A 25,809-nucleotide genomic window follows, 5' to 3' on the forward strand; every position below is an offset into this window, starting at 1 on the left:
GACCGCCGAATGTGAAAGAGCGTTTGAAAGATTTAAATCTTTGCTATCATCGAACTTGTTGTTAACGCATTATGATCCAAGGCATAAAATAATAGTATCGGCAGATGCTTCATCAATAGGTATTGGTGCCACTATTAGCCTATTAGTGTGGTTCAACACGCCTCTAGAGCACTTACAAAAACAGAAGAAGGATATAGTCAAATAGATCTTGAAGGACTGGCAATCATCTTCGCGGTAACGAGATTCCACAAGATGATATTTGGAAGGTGTTTCCAGCTTCAGACAGATCATCGTCCACTACTGCGGATCTTTGGGTCAAAAAAAGAGATCCCAGTCTACACTGCCAACCGCTTGCAGCGTTTTGCGCTCACGCTACTGCCATACGATTTCGGCATTGAATATGTACGCACCGCATCATTCGGAAATGCCGATGTACTCTCCAGGCTAATTAACAAGCATGATAAACCAGATGAGGATTGTGTAATCGCTTCTGTTGCACTAGAGATGGATGTAAAGTCTATTGCAACAAGCGCTTTAGTTACGATTCCCTTGAGTTTTAGAGAGGTCGCTCGAGAAACGAATCGTGATCCTATAGCAAGGAAGTTGCACTACTACATAAAAAACGGGTGGCCACGTAACATTGCCCTTGGTGCTGATTCGTCTCATTATCACAGCAGAAAGGAAGACTATTCAACGGTAGAAGGATGTATTTTGGTCGGAGAGAGAGTGTTAATACCAGAGAAACTACGCAAGCAATGTCTGTCCCAGCTTCATTGAGGACATCCTGGTATCCAGCGCATGAAGGCGATTGCGCGTAGCTATGTGTTTTGGCCGTCGTTAAATGAAGACATGATCGATCTCGTCAGTAATTGTCATTCATGTGCTCTGGCAGCAAAATATCCTGCTCATGCTGATCCTATGCCGTGGCCGAAGACAACAACGCCATGGGAGCGTGTTCATGTGGACTACGCGGGCCCAATAGATGGAGACTATTTTTTAGTAGCAGTCGATGCGCATACTAAGTGGCCAGAGATCATTCGGACGGCTAGTATCACAGCCCGCATAACCGTTAGCATCTTGAGAGGGTTGTTCGCGCGTTTCGGTATGCCAACGACACTGATGAGCGACAATGGCACACAATTCACCAGCGGGGAGTTTTCAGAGTTCTGTTTGAGTACTGGTGTGCATCACATTACGTCTGCTTCGTTTCATCCGCAATCGAACGGGCAGGCAGAAAGATTCGTAGATACGTTTAAGCGCTCGTTAACCACGATAAGAGTAGGAGCAGCACCGCTGCAAGAAGCACTGGACCTATTCCTACAGACATATCGAACCACACCAAACCCCCAGTTAGAGCAAAACAAAACACCTGCTGAAGTTATGTTTGGACGACCTATAAGAACATGTTTTGATTTACTCCGTCCCCCAAGGAAAATTGAACATGATTTTAGAGTAGGGAATGAAAAATCGTTCGAGCGTGATGACCTTGTCTATGCGAAGGCGTATAGTAGGAACAATTGGCATTGGGTTCCAGGAAGAGTAATTCGGAAACGTGGAAATGTTACCTACGAGGTACTGACTGGTCATCGCAGCATCATTCGACACATTAATCAACTGAAAAGGCGTGGATCATTCAACAGCCAGGGTCCCATGACGGAACGTTTCAATCCATTACCGTTGGATGTATTTTTGGATTGCTGGAGCATACCCGTTACACCATCAGTGCTCCCAGATGTTTATCCAATACAACTTGCACCGCCAGTGGCGACTCCAACTGAGCCGCCATCTCTTTCCCCCACATCGATCCATTCCTCAGCATCAACGTTCACCACGTCGCTCTTCTCGGTCTAGAAGAGCTCCACGTAGGTTCGATCTGTATGTACGCTATTAAAAAGGGGGAGATGTTGTGGTCATGAAGTGGAAGGCTCCCTTTATTCGGCATTAAGGACGTATGCAGCCACTGACTGATGAGCGGTTAGCAGACGAGAGAGCGCCAGACGCTCGTGGGACACCGTCGGGAACAGAAGGGCTGATCGTTTAATAAAGTATTGTGTATTGTTTATTACGTGTTCGGTGTAATATAAATTGTATACTCTCGGCCATCCCAACACAACACTAAGCCATTCCTTCATTATAAAAAATTGTTCCTCCGAATGAAGGCTTTTATCGAACTCTTCCAGGGCTGATTCTGATCGAGTATATTCTCTCCAAGTTATGTGCAGGCGTCCCCCGAGTTACGACCCTATCGAGATACGACGATTCGCAGATACGACGATTTTGATTTTGCCAGTTGAAAGTGGTCATTGAGACGAAATTGATGTATTTTTTTGAATTTATGTGCAGATAACCGTTACAAACATCCCAAATAGCCAGAATTGCTTAAGCAGCTCATTTTGGCACGCTAAAGATCGCTGCTCTAATTCGCTTTTTGCAGTAGATAAACAGCATCAAAGTTCCAGGCGGTCCTTCTAAATAGCGCCCAAGCAGCTTCCTTAAGCTACGGTGCTGGGGATTATTTTTCTTTGTGTTTTATTTTCAAGCAAGCGTCATCGATGAAATAAACAACAGGATTTGTTTTGTTTGTGTACATGTGTATATTTTTAAATCCTTAATATTCATAAATTACACGAAACGTATCACAATTTACTGTACAATCACAATCACTTCCTTCAAAACCCCTTCTTCAAAGAACTAATCTAACTTGTACAGCAGCAATGAGATGATTGGCGGCGTCTGTCTTTGACACTTTGACAAGACCCACCTTGTACCGATGTCATGCATTGAATAGCTATGAAGTTCCACCAAGTTCGGTACACGTTCTTAACAAGCCTTACAGTTCTATCATGAACCCTACATATAGTGTTAATCAGCCGCAAAGTTCCAAAGAGTACCATGTTCCTGTTAAAAAGCTCCATAGTTCCGCAAAGTACCGTCTATCTCTTAATCAGCCACAAAGTACGACATCGGAACGATTTTTCGTTAAACAGCCCTAAATCAGCTATAAAGTACGAGCTGGCTATTTGGGGTATTTCCTCAGATTCCACAACTCCCCGATCTTGAATATCTATATCATGTAAACGGCTTTTGGTGGAAAATTAATACATCATCGTACAATATTTTAAATAAGATATACGATTTCATAGATTCCGACTCTTCAATTTCGGTTATAAACTTCATATTCACAGATATTCGACATACGACTATTTCAACTTACGCCTTGCTTAAGGACATTTTTTCGGTCCCAAATACAGTCGTATCTCGGGGGACACCTGTATTCGTAGCTCAATTCGTGCTGTGAGAATGTATGTGTTTATGTGCAGCAAAATTTTTCTCTGTATCCCACTCCCCCACCCCGACACACTTACATATTCGCCGCGCACTCCATGAATGTTGGCGCGCACGCTACGTACAACACAATACAAAAGGTCGTTTTAACAGCGCGCACTGATCAAAGTCGCGATGGTCTAATCGGAACGCCGAAACTCGCCGAAAGTCACAGATTTGGTGTCAAGAAAAAGTTTTTCTGACCAAATCAACAACAACGACGACACACATCGTTACATCGACACGCCGTCGATGGAAGTGCTGATCTAAAAATCTGTGTGTGAGAGTGTGGTAGGGGGAGGGGGGTGTAGAGAATAATAGTAAAAATAATAATAATAATAATAATAATAATAATAATAATAAAAATAAAAAGAATAATAAGAACAATAATAATAACAACAATAATAATAATAAGAATTTAGAACTTAAGTTTAAAATGAAATAATTATTAGCACTAAAGCGTAGCATAGAAATGGTCGCGAGAGGGAAAGATAAAGAGAGAAATAGCGATAGAACGAGAAGCCTATTGTTGGAACCTCGCACCAAAGGTATCCAACTACCTGTCATAAACGGGACATTTAAAACAAGCGTAGGCGTGAAGCGATCAAGAGACGCCCACTTGGCAAAATGTCGCGCGACATGCATGCTTGAAATCGATGCTTGTTAACATTTTATTTCAAGCATCCTGAGTGTCACAGCGTGAGCGCTGAGCGCACCTCCCCTCATTCTCAATGCCGCGTTTTTGGTTAATCCTCGCTCCCACCCTTTCTTTCCTTCTAATCAACGAACCCACCATTCCCGCGAGCGTAGACCGATCAAAAAATTCCAGGAAATTCGGACAGTAAGTGTGCAGTTTTTTATTCACGGAGCTATTCGGGAATATTTCAATTCTTGATGGCGCGTACTGGCGATCAAATCGTTGGCTGCTTGCTCCACCGATGGCGCGTGCTGTTGGAAGAGAAACACTTGCTGTTTGATGCGTTTGCCTGAGGAATGAAAGATTAATCGAGCATTAGAATGGTGAACAAAACTAGTACTGTTTAAAACTTACCGATCAAGAAGATATTTAATGTTAAATGGCGACTCTGTATGCATGATCCATCTGCTTTGATCTGTTATCAGGAGCTTTGGCAATGAAATAGCTAGGTGTGATGGAAAATAATAGAAGAATAAACAAACATTAAAAGCAGTACGATTGTTAGAACACAAACATCATTTGCAAGATTCTTCTTCTTATGCATGCACTTACCCGTAGATCATGTAACAAAACAAACTGCAGTTACGCCTGCGTTGACATCTTTCACGATTTACTTAACCACTTTTCTATTAACATTTAATTATTTTCGTTGCATCTTCCAGCACCAATCCTTCCCAAATGAAATTTGCATTCGTTCTGGCAATGAGTTTCGAACGATCACAACACAGCGCGAGAGTGAAGAACACAAAGTAAATGGCACTATGTACAAGTGTTGATCATTTGGTCAAAATAGAGTATAATGGAAGTCATTTTACTTCAAATGAATTTAATTTATTCTGATTTATATTTCAATTATTGTTATCAGCCTAGTTGTTAATGTTTAAAATTTTGATGAAGTGAAAACATCATTACCAGATAAATGAAACGACAAACGACGCATTTTGACCATATCGAATTATGATCGTCTTTACACATAGTGTCATCTCTGGCGCTTCAGGGTCTCACGCTCAGAGCAAAAATTCTCGCAAATTCGCAACGGTGGGAGCGTTCAGCTGTGGAGGGCTGGAGGAGTGCGAGTGTGTGTCTCATGCACACAGCGAAATTTTGGTCAACACCTCGATGGTGGGAGCGTTTTTCCATGGGATGGGGTAGTGGAGTGCGAGTGTGTCGCATGATTCCTTCAAAACTAGGGCCAGGGGTAGCGAGAGGCATCAAAATGAGTTACTCTTTGCCAAGCGGGCAACACCTATCGACAGTTGAGAGACTCGCAGTTTGCCGAAAAGCGAACGTGAGAGATTGCACGGTGAGATACCAAACGGTGAGAAGAGATCAACAGAGAAGCGCGATTTCAAGAGAGAAGCGACTCAGTGAGATCGCATGTGAGAGCGTCAGGATGGAAACGAAACGCGAAAAGGCGATCCGTTTTTGGACAGACGTAGTGATGGAAAGTCACAATAAATAATATTCCAGCAAATTGCAAATAAAGTATTAAAAATATTTAGAAGCAACGATGACAAGGGCTGCGGTTACGACAATGGCGCAAACCACGCTCCCAAATTGTAAGTATGCCAAGTGTTGTGACGAGTAGAAAACGCCCTTAGGCACTCAGGAGCTGCGCGCCTCGGAACGTGAGTGTGTTCGGGTTTAGCCAGGGATCGTGAGGACACTCTCGGATAAGCGGTCAAGCAAGTAGGAACGCGATTAGGAAGTAAGCGGAATAAAAAGTATCCTGTTAGCTGTATGAGTAAACGCGTGTTGTTTTAACGTTTTATATTACGAACCACCCGAAAACGTAACACCAAGTTTTGTTAAAACATTGACGGGATTTTGTAAATGAATCTGATGTGCAGATCGGACGGATATAGATATGTGTTATGTGTGAACGATTGTGATTTAGTCGAAATACAAGAAAACGGAACACATTACTTTATTTTAGTGACTGGTGCGTGTGTGCAGTGAGCAGCATCAGTGGAAACAATATTTTTCTCGATTGCGTTTTGTGATTATCTCCAATATATATAAAAAAAGAAGTTATCACTTTATTTTACTTTTGTGTTTAACCATTTTTTTCGGAGGAAACGCAACGTATCGTTTTAAACGTCTACCGTTTGGCCTTTGCAATGCTCCAGACATATTTCAAGAGACATTACGAACTAAGGTATTATCCGGGTGTCATGGCCAAAAATGTTACTTAGACGACATTTTAGTACACGTGTAATATATCTGCTATACAAAACTTATTATAATACACACTATCAGCTCACATTGTAACACATTGTAACACACTTTGGAAAGCCAAACCACACCATTGTAACTAGTGATGAGTCAAGTACCACTTTTCACTGTGTGGTGCTGTGTTACTACGCACAGTCTACTGTGCAGTGTGTGCGTGGTAGCACACTTAATGTGTGGTCGCACAGTAGCTGTGTTCCTGCACACTTTTTGTGCTCCGCACAGCTACCACACAGTTTGCACAGTTTGCTCCGCACAGTTTGTGTGCTCCGCACAGTTTGTGTGCTCCGCACAGTTTGTGTGCTCCGCACAGTTTGTGTACAATCCGCACAGTTTGTGTGCTCCGCACAGTTTGTGTACAATCCGCACAGTTTGTGTGCTCCGCACAGTTTGTGTGCTCCGCACAATTTGTGTACAATCCGCACAGTTGCATACAATAACTGTGCGGAGCACACAATAACTGTGCGGAGCACAGAAACTGTGCGGAGCACAGAAACTGTGCGGAGCACACAATAAGGCAGCGCTCTAGCAGCAATCGAACACGACATCGAACATGAAAAATATATGGGATTTGACATGTTCGATTTGATAACCAACAAATGGAACATGTCAAATCCCATACATTTTTCATGTTCGATGTCGTGTTCGATAGCTGCTAGAGCGCCGGGTAACTGTGCGGAGCACACAAACTTGCGGAGCACACAATAACTGTGCGGAGCACACAAACTGTGCGGAGCATACAATAACTGTGCGGAGCACACAAACTGTGCGGAGCACACAATAACTGTGCGGAGCACACAAACTGTGCGGAGCACACAAACTGTGCGGAGCACACAATACCTGTGCGGAGCACACAAACTGTGCGGAGCACACAATAATTGTGCGGAGCACAAAAATCGTGCGGAACACAAAAAATGTGCGAAGTGTGGCACCAGAATTTTATAAAATGTGCAATTGTGCTCGCACATTTTACTGTGCTGTGTGTGCGTGGTGGCACAGTGCTACTTGACTCATCACTAATTGGAACACATTCATTATAACACATTCAGCAAATCAGATCATACCATAGCACCACAACCAGAAGAATTCCGGCCGTCCATTCAAACAAATAACAGACGTGCAACACTTATCAAAAACAACCGAAACGCACAACATAAACAGGAACAGTATGTAACCCAAAGCAGGAACAGTATATGCATTAAACCCAAAACAGGAACTTAGTGACAAGAACCATCGTTCTTGTCAACAAAAGCCAAACGTAACTAGCTGAGTGAAAACAACAACTTTTTAATCGTTCTTGTCAACAAAAGACAAATTAACTAGCTGAGTAAAAACAATAACTTTCCAACATAAAACCCGGAACCAAATGTGCGAAACCCTTAACTTCATTTGAGTATAAATAAAAGCAATTCCAACCGTGGCAAGTCAGATTCGTTCGGACTGTCAAGATAGGACATTACGCTGCCCATAAATCTTCGCCTTCCAACTTATTTCAAGAGTTTAGTTATGTCCCCCTTCCCAAGGTAAGGCTTCTAAACTCCAACGTTTCCAGTAAGGGAAACCTCCTAAAGGTTTCTATGATCGCCTGGACGATCAAGTGTCGAAAAGTCCGCTCGAACGAAGTTTTATTCCACCTCGGCTCATGTCAGCGAAACACTGACCTACCGCGACGGTACTCGAAGTACAGTTGTACGATCATCGCATTACATGGCGACCGTAACAATCTCCAAACGCATTACACACGGGCATACAAAAGAGGAACACGATAGAAATCTTAAAGCGGTTCTTCGTCAACTTAGAGCACATAACGTACGCATTAATACTAACAAATATGTGCTTGGTAAAAACAAAGTTAAATTCGTTGGTTATCTTATATCAGATGAGGGATTTTGCGTAGAAAACGAAAAGTTAAAGGCAGTCCAGAACTTCCGTCGTCCGGAAACCGTAAACGAAGTAAAAAGTTTTTTGGGGTTTATGAATTTCTCGGAACGGTTTATTTACATGCGCGCGGACAAAACTAAGTATTTGAGAGAAGTAGCTAAATCTGACATTTTTTATTGGTCCGATGCAAAAGAATCCGAGTTTAATTTTCAAAGAAACGAAGTTTTGAAATCTATAGCTACGTTAGGTTATTTTAGTTGCAAGGATGATACTGAATTGTACGTTGACGCGTCTCCCGTGGGCCTTGGTGCAGTGTTGGTACAGTTCGATGTGGAAAGTAAGCCACGGATAATAGCATGTGCTTCAAAAGCATGAACTAGTACAGAACAGAGATACCCACAGACACAGCGAGAAGCGCTAGCGATAGTGTGGGGAGTAGAAAGGTTTACGTTCTATTTGACGGGTAAAACATTCGTCATCCGTACAGATTCCGAAGCTAATGAGTTCATTTTTGGTGGTACCCCAACTAAACTAAGAACATAGATTATGTTGACAGCTCATCAAGGACACATGATGAAATCGCTAAGAAACGTATAATGAGGGAATATTTTTGGTGGCCAAACATAAGCAAGGACGTGGAGGTGTTTGTGAAAAATTGCACAACATGCTTAGTTATCGCAAGAAAAAATCCACCAGTGCCTTTGACTAATCGCACTTTGCCGGATGGACCATGGCAAGTACTACAAATAGATTTTCTATCCATACCAGGTTGCGGGGCTGGAGAGTTTTTGGTTGTGGTCGATACCTATTCTAGATACTTACCCGTTAGCGAAACGCATTGTACAGACGCAAAAACTACTATTTTAGCACTGAATAGAATTTTCTTTACATGGGGATTGCCACTAACCATTCAGAGTGACAATGGCCCTCCTTTTCAGAGCAATGAATTTATTACATACTGGGAGGAAAAAGGCGTATTTTAATAATTAATAAGTCAATACCCCTAAACCCTCAGTCAAATGGGGCTGTCGAAAGACAGAATCAAGGTATTATCAAAGGTTTAGCTGGAGCCAAGCAAGATGGAAATAGTTGGAAAGACGCCCTTAGTGCTTACGTTCATGTACATAATACCATGAAACCACATTCCAGACTGGGAGTAACACCGTTCGAATTATTGCTAGGATGGCGGTATCGAGGATTCTTCCCAAGTTTGTGGGAATCTAAGGTAACAAGAGAGCTAGATAGACCTGACGTACGCGAGCAGGATACTCTTTCCAAATTAGTAAGCAAGGCTTATGCAGATACTCGTCGAGGAGCGAAGGATTCGGATATAACTGTAGGAGACAAGATTCTACTCTCATTTCCAAAGAAAAACAAAACCGATAGTACATTTTCTTCCGATCCATACACAGTGTTAGCTAGAGAAGGATCAAAGGTTGTTGTTCAGAACGATCGAGGAGTTCAATATACCCGCAACGTGGGGGATTGTAAAAAAGCGTCACAAAGTACGCAGTTATCAGAAGAGATAGGACCTAATAGCACATCATTTTCGACTCCGAAGGATCCTGAAAATGAGTCTGAACATCTTTCGGAAGATAGGGCAAGGAACAATCCAGTTAAGCGACCACAAAGAGCGATGAGAAAGCCAGAAAAACTAAAAGATATGTTCTTATATCGAATTTATAGCTAGAGTAGGAGAGGGGGCGAATTTAGAGAATAAGAATAAGAATAAGAATAAGAATAAGAATAAGAATAAGAATAAGAATAAGAATAAGAATAAGAATAAGAATAAGAATAAGAATAAGAATAAGAATAAGAATAAGAATAAGAATAAGAATAAGAATAAGAATAAGAATAAGAATAAGAATAAGAATAAGAATAAGAATAAGAATAAGAATAAGAATAAGAATAAGAATAAGAATAAGAATAAGAATAAGAATAAGAATAAGAATAAGAATAAGAATAAGAATAAGAATAAGAATAAGAATAAGAATAAGAATAAGAATAAGAATAAGAATAAGAATAAGAATAAGAATAAGAATAAGAATAAGAATAAGAATAAGAATAAGAATAAGAATAAGAATAATAATAAGAATAAGAATAATAATAAGAATAAGAATAAGAATAAGAATAAGAATAAGAATAAGAATAAGAATAAGAATAAGAATAAGAATAAGAATAAGAATAAGAATAAGAATAAGAATAAGAATAAGAATAAGAATAAGAATAAGAATAAGAATAAGAATAAGAATAAGAATAAGAATAAGAATAAGAATAAGAATAAGAATAAGAATAAGAATAAGAATAAGAATAAGAATAAGAATAAGAATAAGAATAAGAATAAGAATAAGAATAAGAATAAGAATAAGAATAAGAATAAGAATAAGAATAAGAATAAGAATAAGAATAAGAATAAGAATAAGAATAAGAATAAGAATAAGAATAAGAATAAGAATAAGAATAAGAATAAGAATAAGAATAAGAATAAGAATAAGAATAAGAATAAGAATAAGAATAAGAATAAGAATAAGAATAAGAATAAGAATAAGAATAAGAATAAGAATAAGAATAAGAATAAGAATAAGAATAAGAATAAGAATAAGAATAAGAATAAGAATAAGAATAAGAATAAGAATAAGAATAAGAATAAGAATAAGAATAAGAATAAGAATAAGAATAAGAATAAGAATAAGAATAAGAATAAGAATAAGAATAAGAATAAGAATAAGAATAAGAATAAGAATAAGAATAAGAATAAGAATAAGAATAAGAATAAGAATAAGAATAAGAATAAGAATAAGAATAAGAATAAGAATAAGAATTTAGAACTTAAATTTAAAATAAAAGAATTATTAGCACTAAAGCGTAGTATAGAAATGGTCGCGAGAGGGAAAGATAAAGAGAGAAATAGCGGTAGAACGAGAAGCCTATCGACAATTGAGAGATTCGCAGCTTGCCGAAAAGCGAACGTGAGAGATTGCACGGTGAGATACCAAACGGTGAGAAGAGATCAACAGAGAAGCGCTATTTCAAGAGAGGAGCGACTCGGTGAGATCGCATGTGAGAGCGGCGGGATGGAAACGAAACGCGAAAAGGCGATCAGTTTTTGGACAGACGTAGTGAAGGAAAGTCACAATAAATAATATTCCAGAAAATTGCAAATAAAGTATTAAAAATGTTTAGAAGAACGATGACAAGGGCTGCGGCTACGACAGGGGGCAAGAAAGAAGTATAGAGAATTCGAAGGAGGGGGACGTAGAACAGAACGTAAGCGTGAGTCGTCGCGTGTGTGTACACTCAAGAACTCATTTTTTTGCTCTTTCCTGGAACCCACATGTTTTACATTTTTCTGATTCTAAGCAACCAAAGTAGCACGGGAAGTAGAAGCTACTTCACGAGCTACTCTTTTCGCAACTTTTCAGCGTTTTGAATCGCTTGGGTAGGGTCCAATGTCTATGAAGGAAGTAAATCCTCCGCAATGGCAGGATATGTAAGGAAAAATCCAGTGAATACTTACCGTTGAGCACATGCACTGAAATAGAATAATGTTGGTTCGGTCCAATGGAACACATATAGGTGCCAGAGTCCTGTCGCTTAACTTTAGCTACAAAAAGTGTCGAATTGGCTCCAATATCCGTTAAGTTGGTCTTAACACTGAAATTTAGAACATAAAATTCATAAGATTATTTTGTCTTAAATGTCTATGTCGTATATTATGCATACGTACATTGATTGATATAGAAAATTGTTATAAATTGTGATACAAACTATTGAATTGTGTTTGAATTTGAATTTATCATACATGTTTTGTTCAAGAAAATTTGCTGCTTGGGTCATATTTTGACAGTTCATTGACCGATAAAGTTCCGATCCGCACGGAATGATCGATTCCGCTATGACGCTCATTACTACCACTTTTTGTAACCCGCTGGGCAAAGTGACGGAAGAAATCATTTCTTATGCCATCTTTTTCCCTCCTACGGCAACTTTCTCAAGCAGCTCGTCGAGCTACCCGTACCTCATACCACTCGCCTGAGCGCGAGTTATTTTTCTTTCTTCGATTCTAGAAAGAAGTGGACCTTTCGAGTGCTAGAAACCAACTAACTTTATTTTCCATTATTGTTACCAACGCTTACCCGCCATGCAATTGACAGCGATTTGCGAGGGCGCGCGAGGGCTCGCACGCCATACAAGTTCACCGCCCCAGAGCCCTCACATTAAAGAGCTTGCGAGCCTTGGTAGTTTTTTCACTCCTAGTTTTAGCAGTTATAATTATAGCACCCCAAGAGCAGGTATAACAGTCCAAATTGTAGCATACTAAACACCTGAATTTTGTCATTTTATTGTAAAAATCCACAAAAAATTTAATAGTGATCTTTTCGACAAATACTACCGCAAAAAAAAAAAAATCCATGAATAAAAATCAAAGATTATTTAAAATACCATAAGATTTCGAGCAGATGATATCATTCGCAACCCTCGCAATGTTTGACGGGTGGTTATCTTTTCGACGAATAACACGGCAAAAAATATAATTTAGGAATAAAAAATAAATATTATTGAAAATACCATAAGATTTCAAGCAGATGATAGAACTCGCAACCCTCGCAATGTTTGACGGGTAATGTGACCGGTCGGCTAACGGTATCGATATGCATATATCGATCAGCATATCGATACCCAAGTTATTCAACCCGCCGCATCAGCAGTTTGATGTCGATGTGCTAACTCGCGCTACCAAAGGTTTGAATGTGTTAGTACGTCAGACGGCCAATCGCTGTCAGCCGTCGTCCGTGCTTTTTCCCTCCATAGCGCTATCTCTTTCTCGCGTGATGCATTTGAATTTTCACAAATCAAACCAAAAAAGCGCAATGAGTTCAAATACTGCAATGTAAAAAATACCAAGTAATCGCTAGCTCACGCTGGAGGGTTTGCTGTGCAACGCGCAGAACCGTAATTTGCTTTAACACGTTCAGCCCGACGCTGATTTTCATCAACATTTTGCTTTCGTGTGTTGTAGATTACACAGATATGCAGAGTCGTCTGCGCATGGGGTCGCACACTAACGCGTGTGTGTGCAAAACTGTTGCCAAATGTGTTTTCTTCCGGAAGGTTATGATCCATCGGTCAAAGAAAGGAAGGTGTTCTTGACAGTGGCGGATTAGAGGAATCGGGAGTCCTAGGCAGTAAGACCAGTTGAGGTCCCTGTAATTCCCAAAACACTCACTCTCTCCGCTTGGTGACGCACAGACGTGATTTTTGATCGCTCCTGATTATTCCAGTGTTTTAACGCGGCTTGATTAATCGCCCTGTGGCTGGCAAAATTTTATCGCTTGTGACTTTTGCACACATTTGCTTTGCGATATCACTCGTTGTGTGCCTACTTTCCAGTGTAACAGTGTTACATAATGACTATCTGTGCAATTTGCTCTATGGCAATTAATCCAAATGGTGATCCATTACACTTGTCGTGTTCGGGGGTGTGTGGCCGTTTGTTCCATGCTCACTGTGCCGGTGTCTCTGAATCCACGTTAAGTGAATTGTTCGCAGATTGTGGTCTGTGCTGGCTATGCAAACAATGTGATGCCTTGCGTAAATCGAAAAAGCCTGTATTGTTTCCGGAGATTGAGGCCGCCTTGGTCAATTCAATGGATGGCATTTTCTCGTCTCTAGGAAACGCCATTAACTCGATTAGAGCGGATCTGCTTCACCGTCTTAAGCAGGATCTATTTAGTGAGCGTGCCTCGTTTGATTCTGCATATGATAAGAGAGACGCACGGTGCCCTCTCCGAACATCACTACCCCTCGATCTACCATCTCGTCACCTCCCTCCGGCTCCCTGGCCGGCAGTGCCTCCTGCGCCTGCAATGCAACAAGGAACGGGATCGGGGAGTACATATGATCCAGTATTTGTGGCTCCAAGGCCACAGTCATTGTCGTGGATTTTTATGTCGCGCTTCGACACATCTGTAACGGATAAGCATGTCATTACCATGGTGACTAATCGACTTGCGCTTGCTCCATCGGACGTTGTGGTGCGTCGTCTCGTAAAACTTGGCGCCAACGTCGAAACGATGTCATTCGTATCATTTAAGGTCGGTGTACCTTCCAGCAAGCGCGAAGAAGCTCTCTCTCCGGGTACTTGGCCTCCGTCTCTCGTGTTCCGAGAGTTCATCGATTACCAAAATCGTCCTCTCCCTGTAGTGTCAGTGAACGACACGCTTACAGATGAGTCGGCCAAAAATATCGATAGTGCAAGCAACACTAACACAGTTAAATCTATCGTCGCCCGATTGGATGCTCCTGTAAATTATCCATCTAACTTCGGCTCTCTGAGTACACCACGCTTGGCCAGCATGCCTTCTCAGAGTGCTTCTCTGTCTTCGGCTCTCTCTCATCCACTGAGTGACACCTGTTCCGAGCCTACTTTCGTGCTTCCTGCTCTTCAATCAACCTCGTCGATTCCGTCATCGTCTTCATCGGTGTTCATTCCTGCGAGAACGACTGGATCCTCTCGTAAACCTTCGGATCGGTCGCCTCCAGACAACCTGCCTGCCCCTGTTAAGCGTACCCGTGGTGATCACGCCAGACAACCGTCGTTGTCAAATGAACCAAATGAATAGCTAAGTATTTACTATCAGAACACTCGTGGGTTACGATCAAAATGTACTGATTTGAGGCTAGCGGCCGATGCTGCTGATTTTAATGTGATTGTTTTCACTATAACCTGGGCTGATGATTCTTTACCCAATAGTATGCTCTTTAGTAGTGATAAATTTATCGTGTACCGTTGTGATCGTAACATTAATACTAGTACTCGCGGTGGCGGTGTTCTCATTGCTGTTTCGACCAGTTTAGCATCAGCGCCTATTTCTGTAAATGACGCGCCGCTTGAGTGTGTGTGGGTTGTGATTAAAAATGAGTGCTTTAATATATACATATAGGTGTTATCTATGTCCCACCCTACTTAGCAGCTGATATGCGTACGTTTGAAAAACTTTTAGAATGCGTTCACGATGTCAAAGCCCGCTTGCGTAACAAGGATCAACTTATTCTTCTTGGTGATTTTAATCAATCTTCTCTGCAGTGGATAAATTCTGTTAATTTAACGACACCTTTCCAGCACTATACACCTCATAATGCGTTGCTATGTCATGGACCTTTTGTCGATTTATTCAACGTTATGGAATTTTGTCAACTAAACAATATTCCAAACCATAATGGTCGTGTGCTTGACCTTATACTATTGTTTTCTCTTAACTTCACGCCGTGTTCCGTTTATGAGGCAGATCTTCCTCTTGTAAAAATTGATGACCACCATCCTCCGTTTGTTTTTGAAATTGAATATCTATCCACTGCCAACTTACCTGTTTCTGTGCAAAGTGTTAATCTTAGTCCTATTTATAATTATAAGAAGGCTGACTATGCTAGGCTGCGTGTAATTTTGTCCTCTATTGATTGGTCATTTTTGTTTGAATGTACGTCCATCAATGAGGCTGTAACACAGTTCAATGCTATCCTTATCACTTCCTTAAACTCCTGTTCTCCTCTCTTCAGACCACCTCCTTCCCCTCCATGGTCCGACCGCTATCTGCGCTCTCTGCTTAGGGATCGAAATCGAGCTACACGTGCTTACCGGACTTGGCGTTCACCGTACACGCGTAGGTTATTGAAATATGCAGCATCCGCTTACAGATCATATAACAGATATCGCCATAAATTATATGTTTTGCGTCTTCAATCTCGCTTCCTTTCAAACCCTCGAGCGTTTTGGAATTACATAAACTCTATGAGAAACAATAATGGCCTCCCTACTAGTATGTCACTTGGTGATGTGCTTGCTACGTGCCCGAATGACATTCGTTCGCTTTTTGCTGATCATTTCTCGAGTGTCTATGAAAATGGTTTAAATAACTCTGCAAGCTTTCAGGCCAGTCTTTCATTCACCCCTATCAATGTCCTGAATGTTGAATTTGTTTCTGTAAGCAATGCTTCTGTTTTACGTGCGTTAGGTAACCTTAAACCATCCTCAGTGCCGGGTCCCGATGGTATTCCTGCTGCTTTACTCTTTCATTGTCGTGAAGCACTAGCCCTTCCTGTTTCTTTCCTTTTTAATCTTTCTTTGTCTACGGCTACTTTTCCGAATATTTGGAAACAAGCATGGATAAGGCCAGTTTTTAAAAAGGGTGATCGTGGTTGCGTCTCTAATTATTGTGGCATATCTTTTTTATCGGCGTTCAGCAAAGTCTTTGAATCTGTTATTCGTTTACCTCTAATGGAAATGGTGAAATCGTGGATCATTCCAAATCAACATGGCTTTATGGCTGGCCGCTCCACCACTACTAATCTTATGGAATTTGTTTCCTCAGCACTCTTAAATCTGGACTCTGGCATGCAGGTTGATGCTGTGTATACCGATTTCAAAGCTGCGTTTGATAAAATCCCCCATTCTCTGCTCATTGCTAAATTCAAGAAACTTGGCTTCTCTCCTTTCTTTCTTGAATGGCTACAATCATTTCTATCGAATCGTTTTTGCTGTGTTAAATTGAATGACGGTTTTTCTTATGAGTTTCATTGTTCGTCGGATGTACCCCAGGGTAGTGTCTTAAGTCCTTACTTTTTATTTTATTTGTCAATGATGTGTGCTCTGTTCTTCCATCCGATTCCTTCCTTATGTTTGCAGATGATTTAAAAATATTTTGTCCTATCACTGACTCTAATTCATGTGTCTCTCTTCAATGTCTGTTAGACTCCTTCTCCTTTTGGTGTTCTGCTAACTTTCTCTCCCTGTGTATCGATAAATGTGCTTGTATATCTTTCTCTCGGAGCTTAAACGTGTTGTCTCATAATTATTCACTAAATTCTGTTGTATTAAATCGTGTTAATGTCATTCGTGATCTTGGGGTTCACCTTGATGCAAAGCTGTCATTCAATCATCATATTGAGCGTACCATTAACCATGCCAATAGTGTACTAGGAATGATTTGTGCTATGGCAAATGATGTGCGTGACCCTTTATGCCTCAAAGCCCTTTTCTGTAGCTTAGTCCGCCCTATTTTAGAATATGCTAGCATTGTGTGGTGCCCAGTCAGCTCGGTATGGATTGAAAGGGTTGAAAGTGTTCAACGCAGATTCACCCGTATTGCCATTAGGCGTCTTTTAGGGCAATCGGGTGCTTTCTTCCTCCTTATGAAGTCCGATGCCGTATGCTTGGATTGATGACACTGCATGATCGTCGCTCTGCTTCTCAAGCTTTGCTTATCAGTGGTTTGCTTCGGAACGAGATTGATTGTCCTTCACTTCTTAACAGAATACCGCTGTACGCGCCTGCTCGCTTTCTTCGACGCCGCGATTTCCTTCAAATCCCGTCGAGAAGAACGCTTTATGGCACCAATGATCCGTTTTTTCGATCCCTGCATCGCTTCAACAGTGCCTCTGGTATGTTTGATTTTCATATTCCCCCTCAATCCCTTCGCCCCCTCTTCTTTCAGTTCTTTGACTCCCTTTTTGTTTCCCCATCCTAATTCTTTCATTTTACGTGTGTTGGCTGTGTTACAAATTGCTTGCTGTCTAGTATATGTTTGTCTAGTTAGATTGAAGTATTTGTTTGTTATTGTTGCTACGTGTGTAGCACTCGATTAAGTGAGTCGCAAACGGTAAAGATAATTTTACAAACTGTTGTTTATTCACGCAGATTTCAAGCAAATTTCAAGCAGTTTTAAAATTGGTGCTTTCTTTCCGTGATCTAATTTGCAACTAACTTTGCGTTTAGCGATGGCGCCCTGTTCTCGATCAGCTGTGCGAACTTGACCCTAGTTGAACCGCTTCGTGATTGGTCCTATTCTGGGAGAACTAGTTGTCGCACAAGCTAACCCTGTCGTCCCTTTCGGTGCATCTAGTGCGCCATCTGACGGGTAAAGTGGGAGTTAGGTCGATCTGCTGTTGACAGATCGATGTTTACCAATATTATTTCCTATCTATATCCATGCGGTCTATATCGTGCCAACACCCCACCCCGTGAATCCTTAGCGTAGCAGGATTAACTATATTAATACTGCACGATATGTCTAGTCCGAGTCGCGGTCCACTTCCGTAGGTAGAATAGCAAATTTTATCGCTGGTCGCCTAATTGTCTTGCCGGTAGCAGTGCGTACCATTGCTTCCCTGATTCTTCCGTCACTACCTGCGTGTACCTCCACTACTATTCCCCTTATCCAATCGCGTCTCTGGCCTTCGGCAATAAATACTAAGTTTCCCTCACGTAACGGGGAATTGTCGTCCTGCCACTTCGACCTCAGGTTCAATGATGGAAAATACTCTTTAATCCATCGATCCCATAATTCGATCGCTAGATATCGGGTACGTTTGTAGCTGCTTCGTAGTGTTTCAGCGAGATTTGGGCCGGTCATCATTGTTTCTTTCAAACCCGAGGATCGTCCAAGCAGAAAGTGGTTCGGTGTCAGAGCTTCCGGGTCATCAGGAGTGTGTGGCATATAAACCAAAGGCCGTGAGATGATGAGTTTCTCCGCGTCAGCCAGTATCGTCAACAAGAGTTCATCTTTCAACTTTCGTCCATCATCCAAAGCCGTCATTGATTCCTTTACACTTCGTACCATACGTTCCCATACACCACCCATGTGTGGTGCGGATGGTGGATTGAATCGCCAACTGGTATTTGTATCAGTGAATGTGTTCGCGCACTCGTAGTTAATCGTTTCGATTTCTTATTTTAGAATGTTGCTTGCGCCTACGAAATTGGTGCCGTTATCAGAAAATATCTCAACCGGTGGTCCTCTTCGAGCAATGAATCTTCTTATGGCCATTATGCATGATTCCGTTGATAAAGTGAACGCTACTTCCAAATGTACAGCTCTTGTAACGAGGCACGTGAATACTGCCACATATCGTTTTTCACTGCGTCTACCGACGGCTACGTCCAATGGACCCAAATAATCGATTCCCACATAGCTGAAGGGATGTGCATAGGCAGCCAGCCTTGCATTCGGTAAGGGTGCCATTTTTGGACAGGATAGCTTACATTTTTTTATGTTGCAGGCTTGGCAGTTCTTCATGCTTCTATCAACCGCGGCTCTGAGGTGTGGCACGTAATATTTCTGTCGTATCTCATTAACAACCGTTTCTCGATTTGCGTGGTTTAGTTTGCAATGATAGTCATGGATTATTAGTTTTGTTACTTGGTGTTGGTTTGGCAATATAATCGGGTATCGCGTGTTGTAATTAAGCTGTGTGGCATTTGCGGTACGACCGTCTATTCTAAGCACACCAGTTTCATCAACGAAAGGTGATAGTTTGTATAGATCGCTTTTACGATTGATAGGATGATCTTCTCGTAACTTATTGATTTCTTCACTGTATTGGTCCCGTTGCGCTAGACACCATAGGAAGTTTTCAGCCTTTTCATATTCTTCCTTTTTTAATGGCCTGTCTATGTACTTATTAGGGCATTTTAATAGTTTCACTTGCCGTTCGGTGGCTTTTAAAGCTTCAATAGGGAGACCATTTTTCTTGCGACGACAGTTGCTTCCAAAACGGCAAATTGATGCAACTGTTCGAAGAAGAACCGTCCATTTCGAGAAACGTTCTGTTTCTATTAACAATTGGGAAGGCATTTCGATGAGCGTGTGTATGGCCTTTCGAGACTCATTAGTCTTTTCTATTATTTTTTGTGTTGGTCATTCATCTTTCGTTTGGTATAGGAACGCTGGACCCTTGTACCATCTGCTTTGGGCAGAAAGAATCGTATCTTGATTCCATTTTGTTAGGCCGTCAGCAGGATTTTCTTTGGTCGGTACGTGCCTCCACATGCTTGGATCTGTTAAGGAAAGTATTTCTCCTATTCTGCATGCCATAAATTGCTTAAATTCTCTCGGTTGAGAGGTGATCCAGGATAGTACCACCTCAGAATCAGTGTGAATATATATCTCACTTATAGGAAGCGTGTGATTTTCCACCACGCAACGCATTAGCCTCGCACCTAATAGTGCGGCTTGTAATTCCATTTGGGGAATTGTTAGATGTTTCAGTGGTGCCACCTTGCACCTTGCCATTACCAAGGAGCAACGAACTTCATTATTTTCTGTTATGCGGAAATAAGCCGCGCAACCGTATGCCACCTCACTAGCATCCGTGAAGACGTGTAATTGGAGGGATCTGTATGCTTGTGGGTTTATATTGTCAAAATAGCATCGGGGTATTTCCAGCTTATTTATGATTGGAAGCAAATCAATCCAAAGCAGCCACTTTTCAAACTCTGTGTCACCCATCTTCGAGTCCCAGTCCAGATTATTTCGCCATAGGTCTTGCATGAGAATGCGCCCGTGAATAAGAACAGGACCGAGCAGTCCTAGTGGATCGAACAGACTCATGACGACGCTTAGAGCTATACGCTTAGTGGGACGTTGCTTTTTGAGCACGTAGGGGATTAGGTCTTTGCGCCAGTTAGAAGTATACTTGAATACATCATTCGAAGGGTCCCAAACCATGCCTAATACTCTTAAGGGTTTTTCCACACTATCGCGTTCCACGATCGTTACGGGTTTGTCGGATGACTCTCCCATGCCTTTCAGGACGGATTCACGATTGCTCACCCAATTTCGCATATTAACACCAGCCCGAGAGTGAATTTCTCTTACTTGTCGGGCTCGATCTATTGCTTCTGCTTCTGTATTGCAACTATCAAAATAGTCATCCATGTATGTTTTATTTTGTATGGCATTGGCGGCTTCAGGAAATTCTAGCTCGTTTTCTTGTGCATTTCGGTGCATTATGTATTGTGCAGAACATGGCGAACAGGATGCGCCAAATGTCGCGACATCCATTATATAAATAGTTGGCGGTTCGTTTTCGTCAGAACGGAATAGAAATCTTTGTGCATGAGTATCTTCTTTACGAATCCGTATTTGGTGGAACATTTTTTCCACATCTCCTCCAAAGGCTACTTGACGTTCTCGAAATTTACTTAGCACTCCCGGGAGTGTTACTAATAGATCTGGTCCTTTTAAAAGGAATGTGTTTAGCGAGACACCATTCACTTTGGCTGCCGCATCCCATACGAGGCGTTTTTTGTCCGGCTTTCTTGGGTGTTATACTACGTTTAAGGGCAGGTACCACGTGCGCTTAGGATCGGTTTCTTATAACTCCTTTTGAGTGGCTTTGTGTGCGTATCCCTTTTCTATATAGTGTTGAATCTGTTGATGAACATCTCGCTTTAGTTCTGAATCTTTCCTAAGTTTCCGTTCCAGCGATTGTAATCGCTTGAGAGCCATAGGAAAGCTGTTTGGAAAGTTGACGTCATCACTCTTCCAAAGCAGGCCAGTCGTATATCTATCTCCATCTCGTACGGTGGTGTTGTGTAGCATGGATTTTGCTCGCGCTAGTTCTGGATCTTCAGGTAGCAAGCTGCTTATGCCAACTTCTTCCAACGTGAAATAGTTTTTTAGAATTTGGTTAAGCTCTTGGTCGCTGTTTTCGGGCATTACTTCTCTAACAGTGTGGTGCATCGTGTTGTTGCTCTGGTTGTTGTTGCAGGGTCCGTAAATAGCCCAGCCCAATGGACTCCTAACGGCAATTGGTTCCCCAGGGCCGCCTATTCGCGTCTCCAGCGGTGCCAGCAGGTTGATGTGTTGTAATCCGATCAGCAACTTCGGCTCCTCTTTCAGGTACGGCCGAACAGACAGTCCCTGAAAGTGAGCAAAGTTTGTGGTTAGTGAAGAGAAGATGAGTTCTTGAGGCGGCAAACTTAGCTTTTGGACGGTACGAGCGTTGGAAAGCTCGTAGCGTCTGCTGTCGCCTCTCGCCGAAATTTCCAAGCTTATCCGCATCGAGCTAGATTCCACCCTCGTTATGTCTGAAGTCCAGCTCATCTCCAGCGGCTCTGGCATCCCGATGACACCGAGGCTACGTGCCAGATCAGTTTCCACCAAAGTTACCGATGATCCATCGTCGAGGAATGCCAGGGTCTCGACGCTCTTTTGCCCATAGTAAATCGTAACGGGCACGACACGAAATAGTAATTCTGATGATCTCGTCACTGTATTATGCGTCATACATTGCGCTACTTCAGGTCGGACTGTTTCGTGTAGTAGCGTATTGTGTCGCGCTCCGCTGCCAGCGATGTCGCATCGGATTCTCGACAAGCACCGCTTGGATCCGTGAGCGTTCAGACAAATTTCGCACAAAGCTTTCTCTTTTACTGCCTGCCGTCGACATTGCACAGTCATTGTCCTGAAGGTTTCGCAAAATCGTACATGGTGCTGGTCGCTACATATTGGGCACCCGCTACCCATTACTGTTACTCTTGGTTGTGAGTGTACGTTAACCGGATAGCGGCCGAAGGTGTGAGGAGGTCGCCCGGAGTTGTGTCTCTGCTGGGTTTTGTCTGGGGGAACATATTTGCAGGCCTCACAAGCCTCATCTAAAAGCCGATCGATAAACTCACCAAAGTCCTTTAGATTTGGTCGTGTAACCCGGCTCTTGTAGCGTACCCACTCTAGTCTCCTTGACGCCGGCAGCTTTTCTGCTAACTCTTCCAGCAGCATGGGGTTGTTCAGGTGATCTTCCTGATCCGCCGTCACCAGTTGGTCACATAACTGCTGCACTGCCATCCCATAAGTGATGAGCGACTCCAGGTGCTCTGGTTTGGGAGCTTCTGACTGTCGCGCTTGGTTCAGCAGCTCCTTCACAATCAGCGCCGGTCGACCATACAAGCGCTCTAGGGTTTTGATTACTAGAGGCGCTGCTTTGGGAGTGTTCAGCTTAGACAAAACTGCGTCACGTGCGGGACCTTGCAGACACTCTTCGAGACGGATTATATTTTCTCGATCCGTGAATCCGCAGGCTTCCGTCGAGTCTTTGTTGCAGCTTATGAATACGAGCCACTCCTTCGTCGATCCTCTAAAGGTGGGCAGTTTTTTGGGGTAGATCTGCCTCGCCACCACCTGGTCCTCTGTAAGGCCTCTTCTTCTTGTTTCCGCAACGGCTGCCACTGTCGTAGGGTTGACGGTCACTGTTTCCACTAACGCGGGTACAACCACTTCACTGGTACGTGCAGCGGGGTTATATTGCCGTTGCTGCTGTTGCAGCTGATGCAGTTGTTGCTGATGCAGCGGCTCATGCTGCTGTTGCTGCTGTTGCTGCTGATGCAACTGATGCTGCTGTTCATGCTGCTGCTGATGCAGCTGCTGTTGGTCGCGTACCCACTCCTCCGTTTTCAACGAATTACTCGCGAATGATCGGTGGGATCCGCGTTCTGCTTCTTCCTCGAACTGGAAACGGAGTTTCTCCTGCTCGAGTTTCAGGCTCACCATTTTGAGCTCAAACTCCTTGACGGCCATCTCTCTTTCTAACTCTTGCACTTTTGCAAGACGTTCTAACGCCGCGCTTGAATTGCGCGAAGGCGCTTTCGACGATTTCGCGCTGGGTGGTCTAGCAGCTTGGGACGTCGTAGGCTGCAGCGTTTCCGCGGATGCTGTACGCCCCGAGGTCTCGCCCTCGCTTGGTGCTGCGTACTTGGTCTCGTTGCCTTTGCAGCTTCCAGCAGGCTTCCCCGGTTTCGCGATGGCTTCCTTCGCAGGCTTAGGCTGGCCCGTTCCCCTCGCTTCGCTCTTTGCCACTTTCACGTCACATCGCCACTCCTGGAATTTGACTTCCGCGGTGACGCCAGCACATCCGTAGTGGTACCACTTTTCACAACTATCGCACAGCACCATGTCGTCTACGGTATTATGCCGCTCGCAGCCACCACAATCAAACCCGCGTTTACTCATCGTGTCTCAAATATTCACACGGAATAGAGCTGAGCAATTTTAAAATGTTGCTACGTGTGTAGCACTCGATTAAGTGAGTCGCAAACGGTAAAGATAATTTTACAAACTGTTGTTTATTCACGCAGATTTCAAGCAAATTTCAAGCAGTTTTAAAATTGGTGCTTTCTTTCCGTGATCTAATTTGCAACTAACTTTGCGTTTAGCGATGGCGCCCTGTTCTCGATCAGCTGTGCGAACTTGACCCTAGTTGAACCGCTTCGTGATTGGTCCTATTCTGGGAGAACTAGTTGTCGCACAAGCTAACCCTGTCGTCCCTTTCGGTGCATCTAGTGCGCCATCTGACGGGTAAAGTGGGAGTTAGGTCGATCTGCTGTTGACAGATCGATGTTTACCAATATTATTTCCTATCTATATCCAAGCGGTCTATATGGGGGGGGTCTATATCCAAGGGGGTGGGGGGAGGTGCATATGGTTCTCCAGCCACGGAGCCCTAACGACCATCTTTCTGGGGGCCCTTGTCGCTAATACTCTGTCCACTTGTAGACATACGACATACGACAGAGTAGTCTTCGGCGACCGCCTAGTTCGCCTACCGTTAGATTCGCCGCTGGTTCATGATCCGCCGCTGGTTCATCCGCCGTTGGTTATATACTAGTCGGGTACTAGACTAGTCTAGACGACGAGTCGGATACTAGACAAGTCGGGTAAGAGCCAGCCGGAATCGATTCCGTCCCGTGGGTGCAACGGGTGCGCTAGGTCGGAGTCGGAATCAAATCCGACCCGCGGGTGCAACGAGTTCGGGTCGACCCAAAAGATCAGTAGGTGCGAGAAAGCATAAGCGACTCCGACCCGTCGGTGCAACGAGTTCGGGTCGGGTCGGGCCATGGTAGGTTCAGTTTGACCCGAGGGTGCAGCGAGTTCAGGTCGACCCGAAAGATCAGTAGGTGCGAGAAAGCATAAGCGACTCCGACCCGTTGGTGCAATGAGTTCGGGTCGGGTCGGGCCATGGTAGGTTCAGTTTGACCCGAGGGTGCAGCGAGATCGGGTCGACCCGAAAGATCAGTAGGTGCGAGAAAGCATAAGCGACTCCGACCCGTTGGTGCCGCTTACACGATTCTCGTTCTGCCCTTTTTCCTGTACGGCGAATCGTAATGTAAATCATTTCGGCCACCGTGGAGTGCTCCTTCTCTCTCTGTTGGGATCATTCCGTTGTTGGGTGGTAAATTATGTACCCCATTTGTGGTTTGGCACTTGGAGCATGCTCATTCACACACGTAAAAGGTAACAAACGCAAAAATTATCACCTCATTCACGATTGAAGGTGTAATTTGCCTTATTTTGCATCATTTGCCTGATCTGATTGATTTGGTTCAATATGTTATGGAGGAGATTCGTAGCTTGATGCCTTTGGCTGAGTTCATTTTCATCGCTTAAAAATGTCTTTTGGAAAGCTTTTTTTTTGTAAGGCATACTGAACTCCCACATCTCTTATGAAAAAACAAAATCAATTCCTCATTATTGCTAAGGTCAAGAATGCCCGGTTTCTTCATTTTTTTGTGCCTGTGCGGTTGTTTCGGTTTAGATGTTGAAGCATCATTTTCGATGGCATTTTTCGATGGCAGTTCTCTAGGCTCTCTCTAGCACACTGTAGCACACTTGAAGCGACGGGGGGGATTTCCACCGTTTGTTGCGATCTTGCTTGATGGAGGTTCATCTTGGTTTTTGGAGTGTAGAGACAACATTTGCTGTGTAAATTGTACGTCCTCTTGCCGTCCGTCTGTTCGTTAAAACAGTGGCAAGTGTCTCGTGTGGCTCTTTAAGCAAAAGCGCGCACCCGAGGGAAGTAGGAATGTGTCCTTTTTGGTTTGCTTTTTTTTTTTGATCAATGAA

General features: G+C 43.0%; 3 protein-coding genes and 1 long non-coding RNA gene across 8 annotated transcripts in view; all 4 read right to left on the reverse strand.

The window, feature by feature from the left end:
* LOC133393520 (uncharacterized) overlaps positions 1-25,809 on the reverse strand; it is a 233,526-nt gene that overhangs the window by 20,819 nt on the left and 186,898 nt on the right. For all 5 annotated transcript variants that reach the window (XM_061658756.1, XM_061658752.1, XM_061658753.1 and 2 more), the window contains one exon: positions 11,652-11,788. In XM_061658756.1, coding sequence (XP_061514740.1) covers positions 11,652-11,788 — 137 coding nt within the window. The remainder of the gene's footprint in view (positions 1-11,651; positions 11,789-25,809) is intronic.
* Positions 4,158-5,584, reverse strand: LOC133393479 (uncharacterized). Its single transcript, XR_009766184.1, has 2 exons — positions 4,376-5,584; positions 4,158-4,310 (listed from the first exon to the last, which is right to left on the reverse strand). It is a non-coding gene; the product is annotated as an uncharacterized LOC133393479 (long non-coding RNA).
* LOC133393473 (uncharacterized) lies at positions 13,556-21,841 on the reverse strand. The gene is made up of 2 exons (XM_061658611.1): positions 21,634-21,841; positions 13,556-21,566 (listed from the first exon to the last, which is right to left on the reverse strand). The coding sequence occupies exon 2, from the start codon at positions 21,064-21,066 to the stop codon at positions 19,828-19,830; it is 1,239 nt and encodes a 412-aa protein (XP_061514595.1). The 5' UTR covers positions 21,067-21,566; positions 21,634-21,841; the 3' UTR covers positions 13,556-19,827.
* LOC133393995 (uncharacterized) lies at positions 21,558-24,343 on the reverse strand. Its single transcript, XM_061662031.1, has 2 exons — positions 21,643-24,343; positions 21,558-21,569 (listed from the first exon to the last, which is right to left on the reverse strand). The coding sequence occupies exons 1-2, from the start codon at positions 23,917-23,919 to the stop codon at positions 21,558-21,560; spliced, it is 2,289 nt and encodes a 762-aa protein (XP_061518015.1). The 5' UTR covers positions 23,920-24,343.

Source organism: Anopheles gambiae, chromosome 3 (assembly GCF_943734735.2).
Source record: "Anopheles gambiae chromosome 3, idAnoGambNW_F1_1, whole genome shotgun sequence".
NCBI lineage: Eukaryota > Metazoa > Arthropoda > Insecta > Diptera > Culicidae > Anopheles > Anopheles gambiae.

Coding starts and splice junctions, on each gene's coding strand:
- LOC133393473 (XM_061658611.1), bottom strand. CDS start 21,066: ATGTTCCACCAAATACGGATTCGTAAAGAAGATACTCATGCACAAAGA.
- LOC133393995 (XM_061662031.1), bottom strand. CDS start 23,919: ATGAGTAAACGCGGGTTTGATTGTGGTGGCTGCGAGCGGCATAATACC.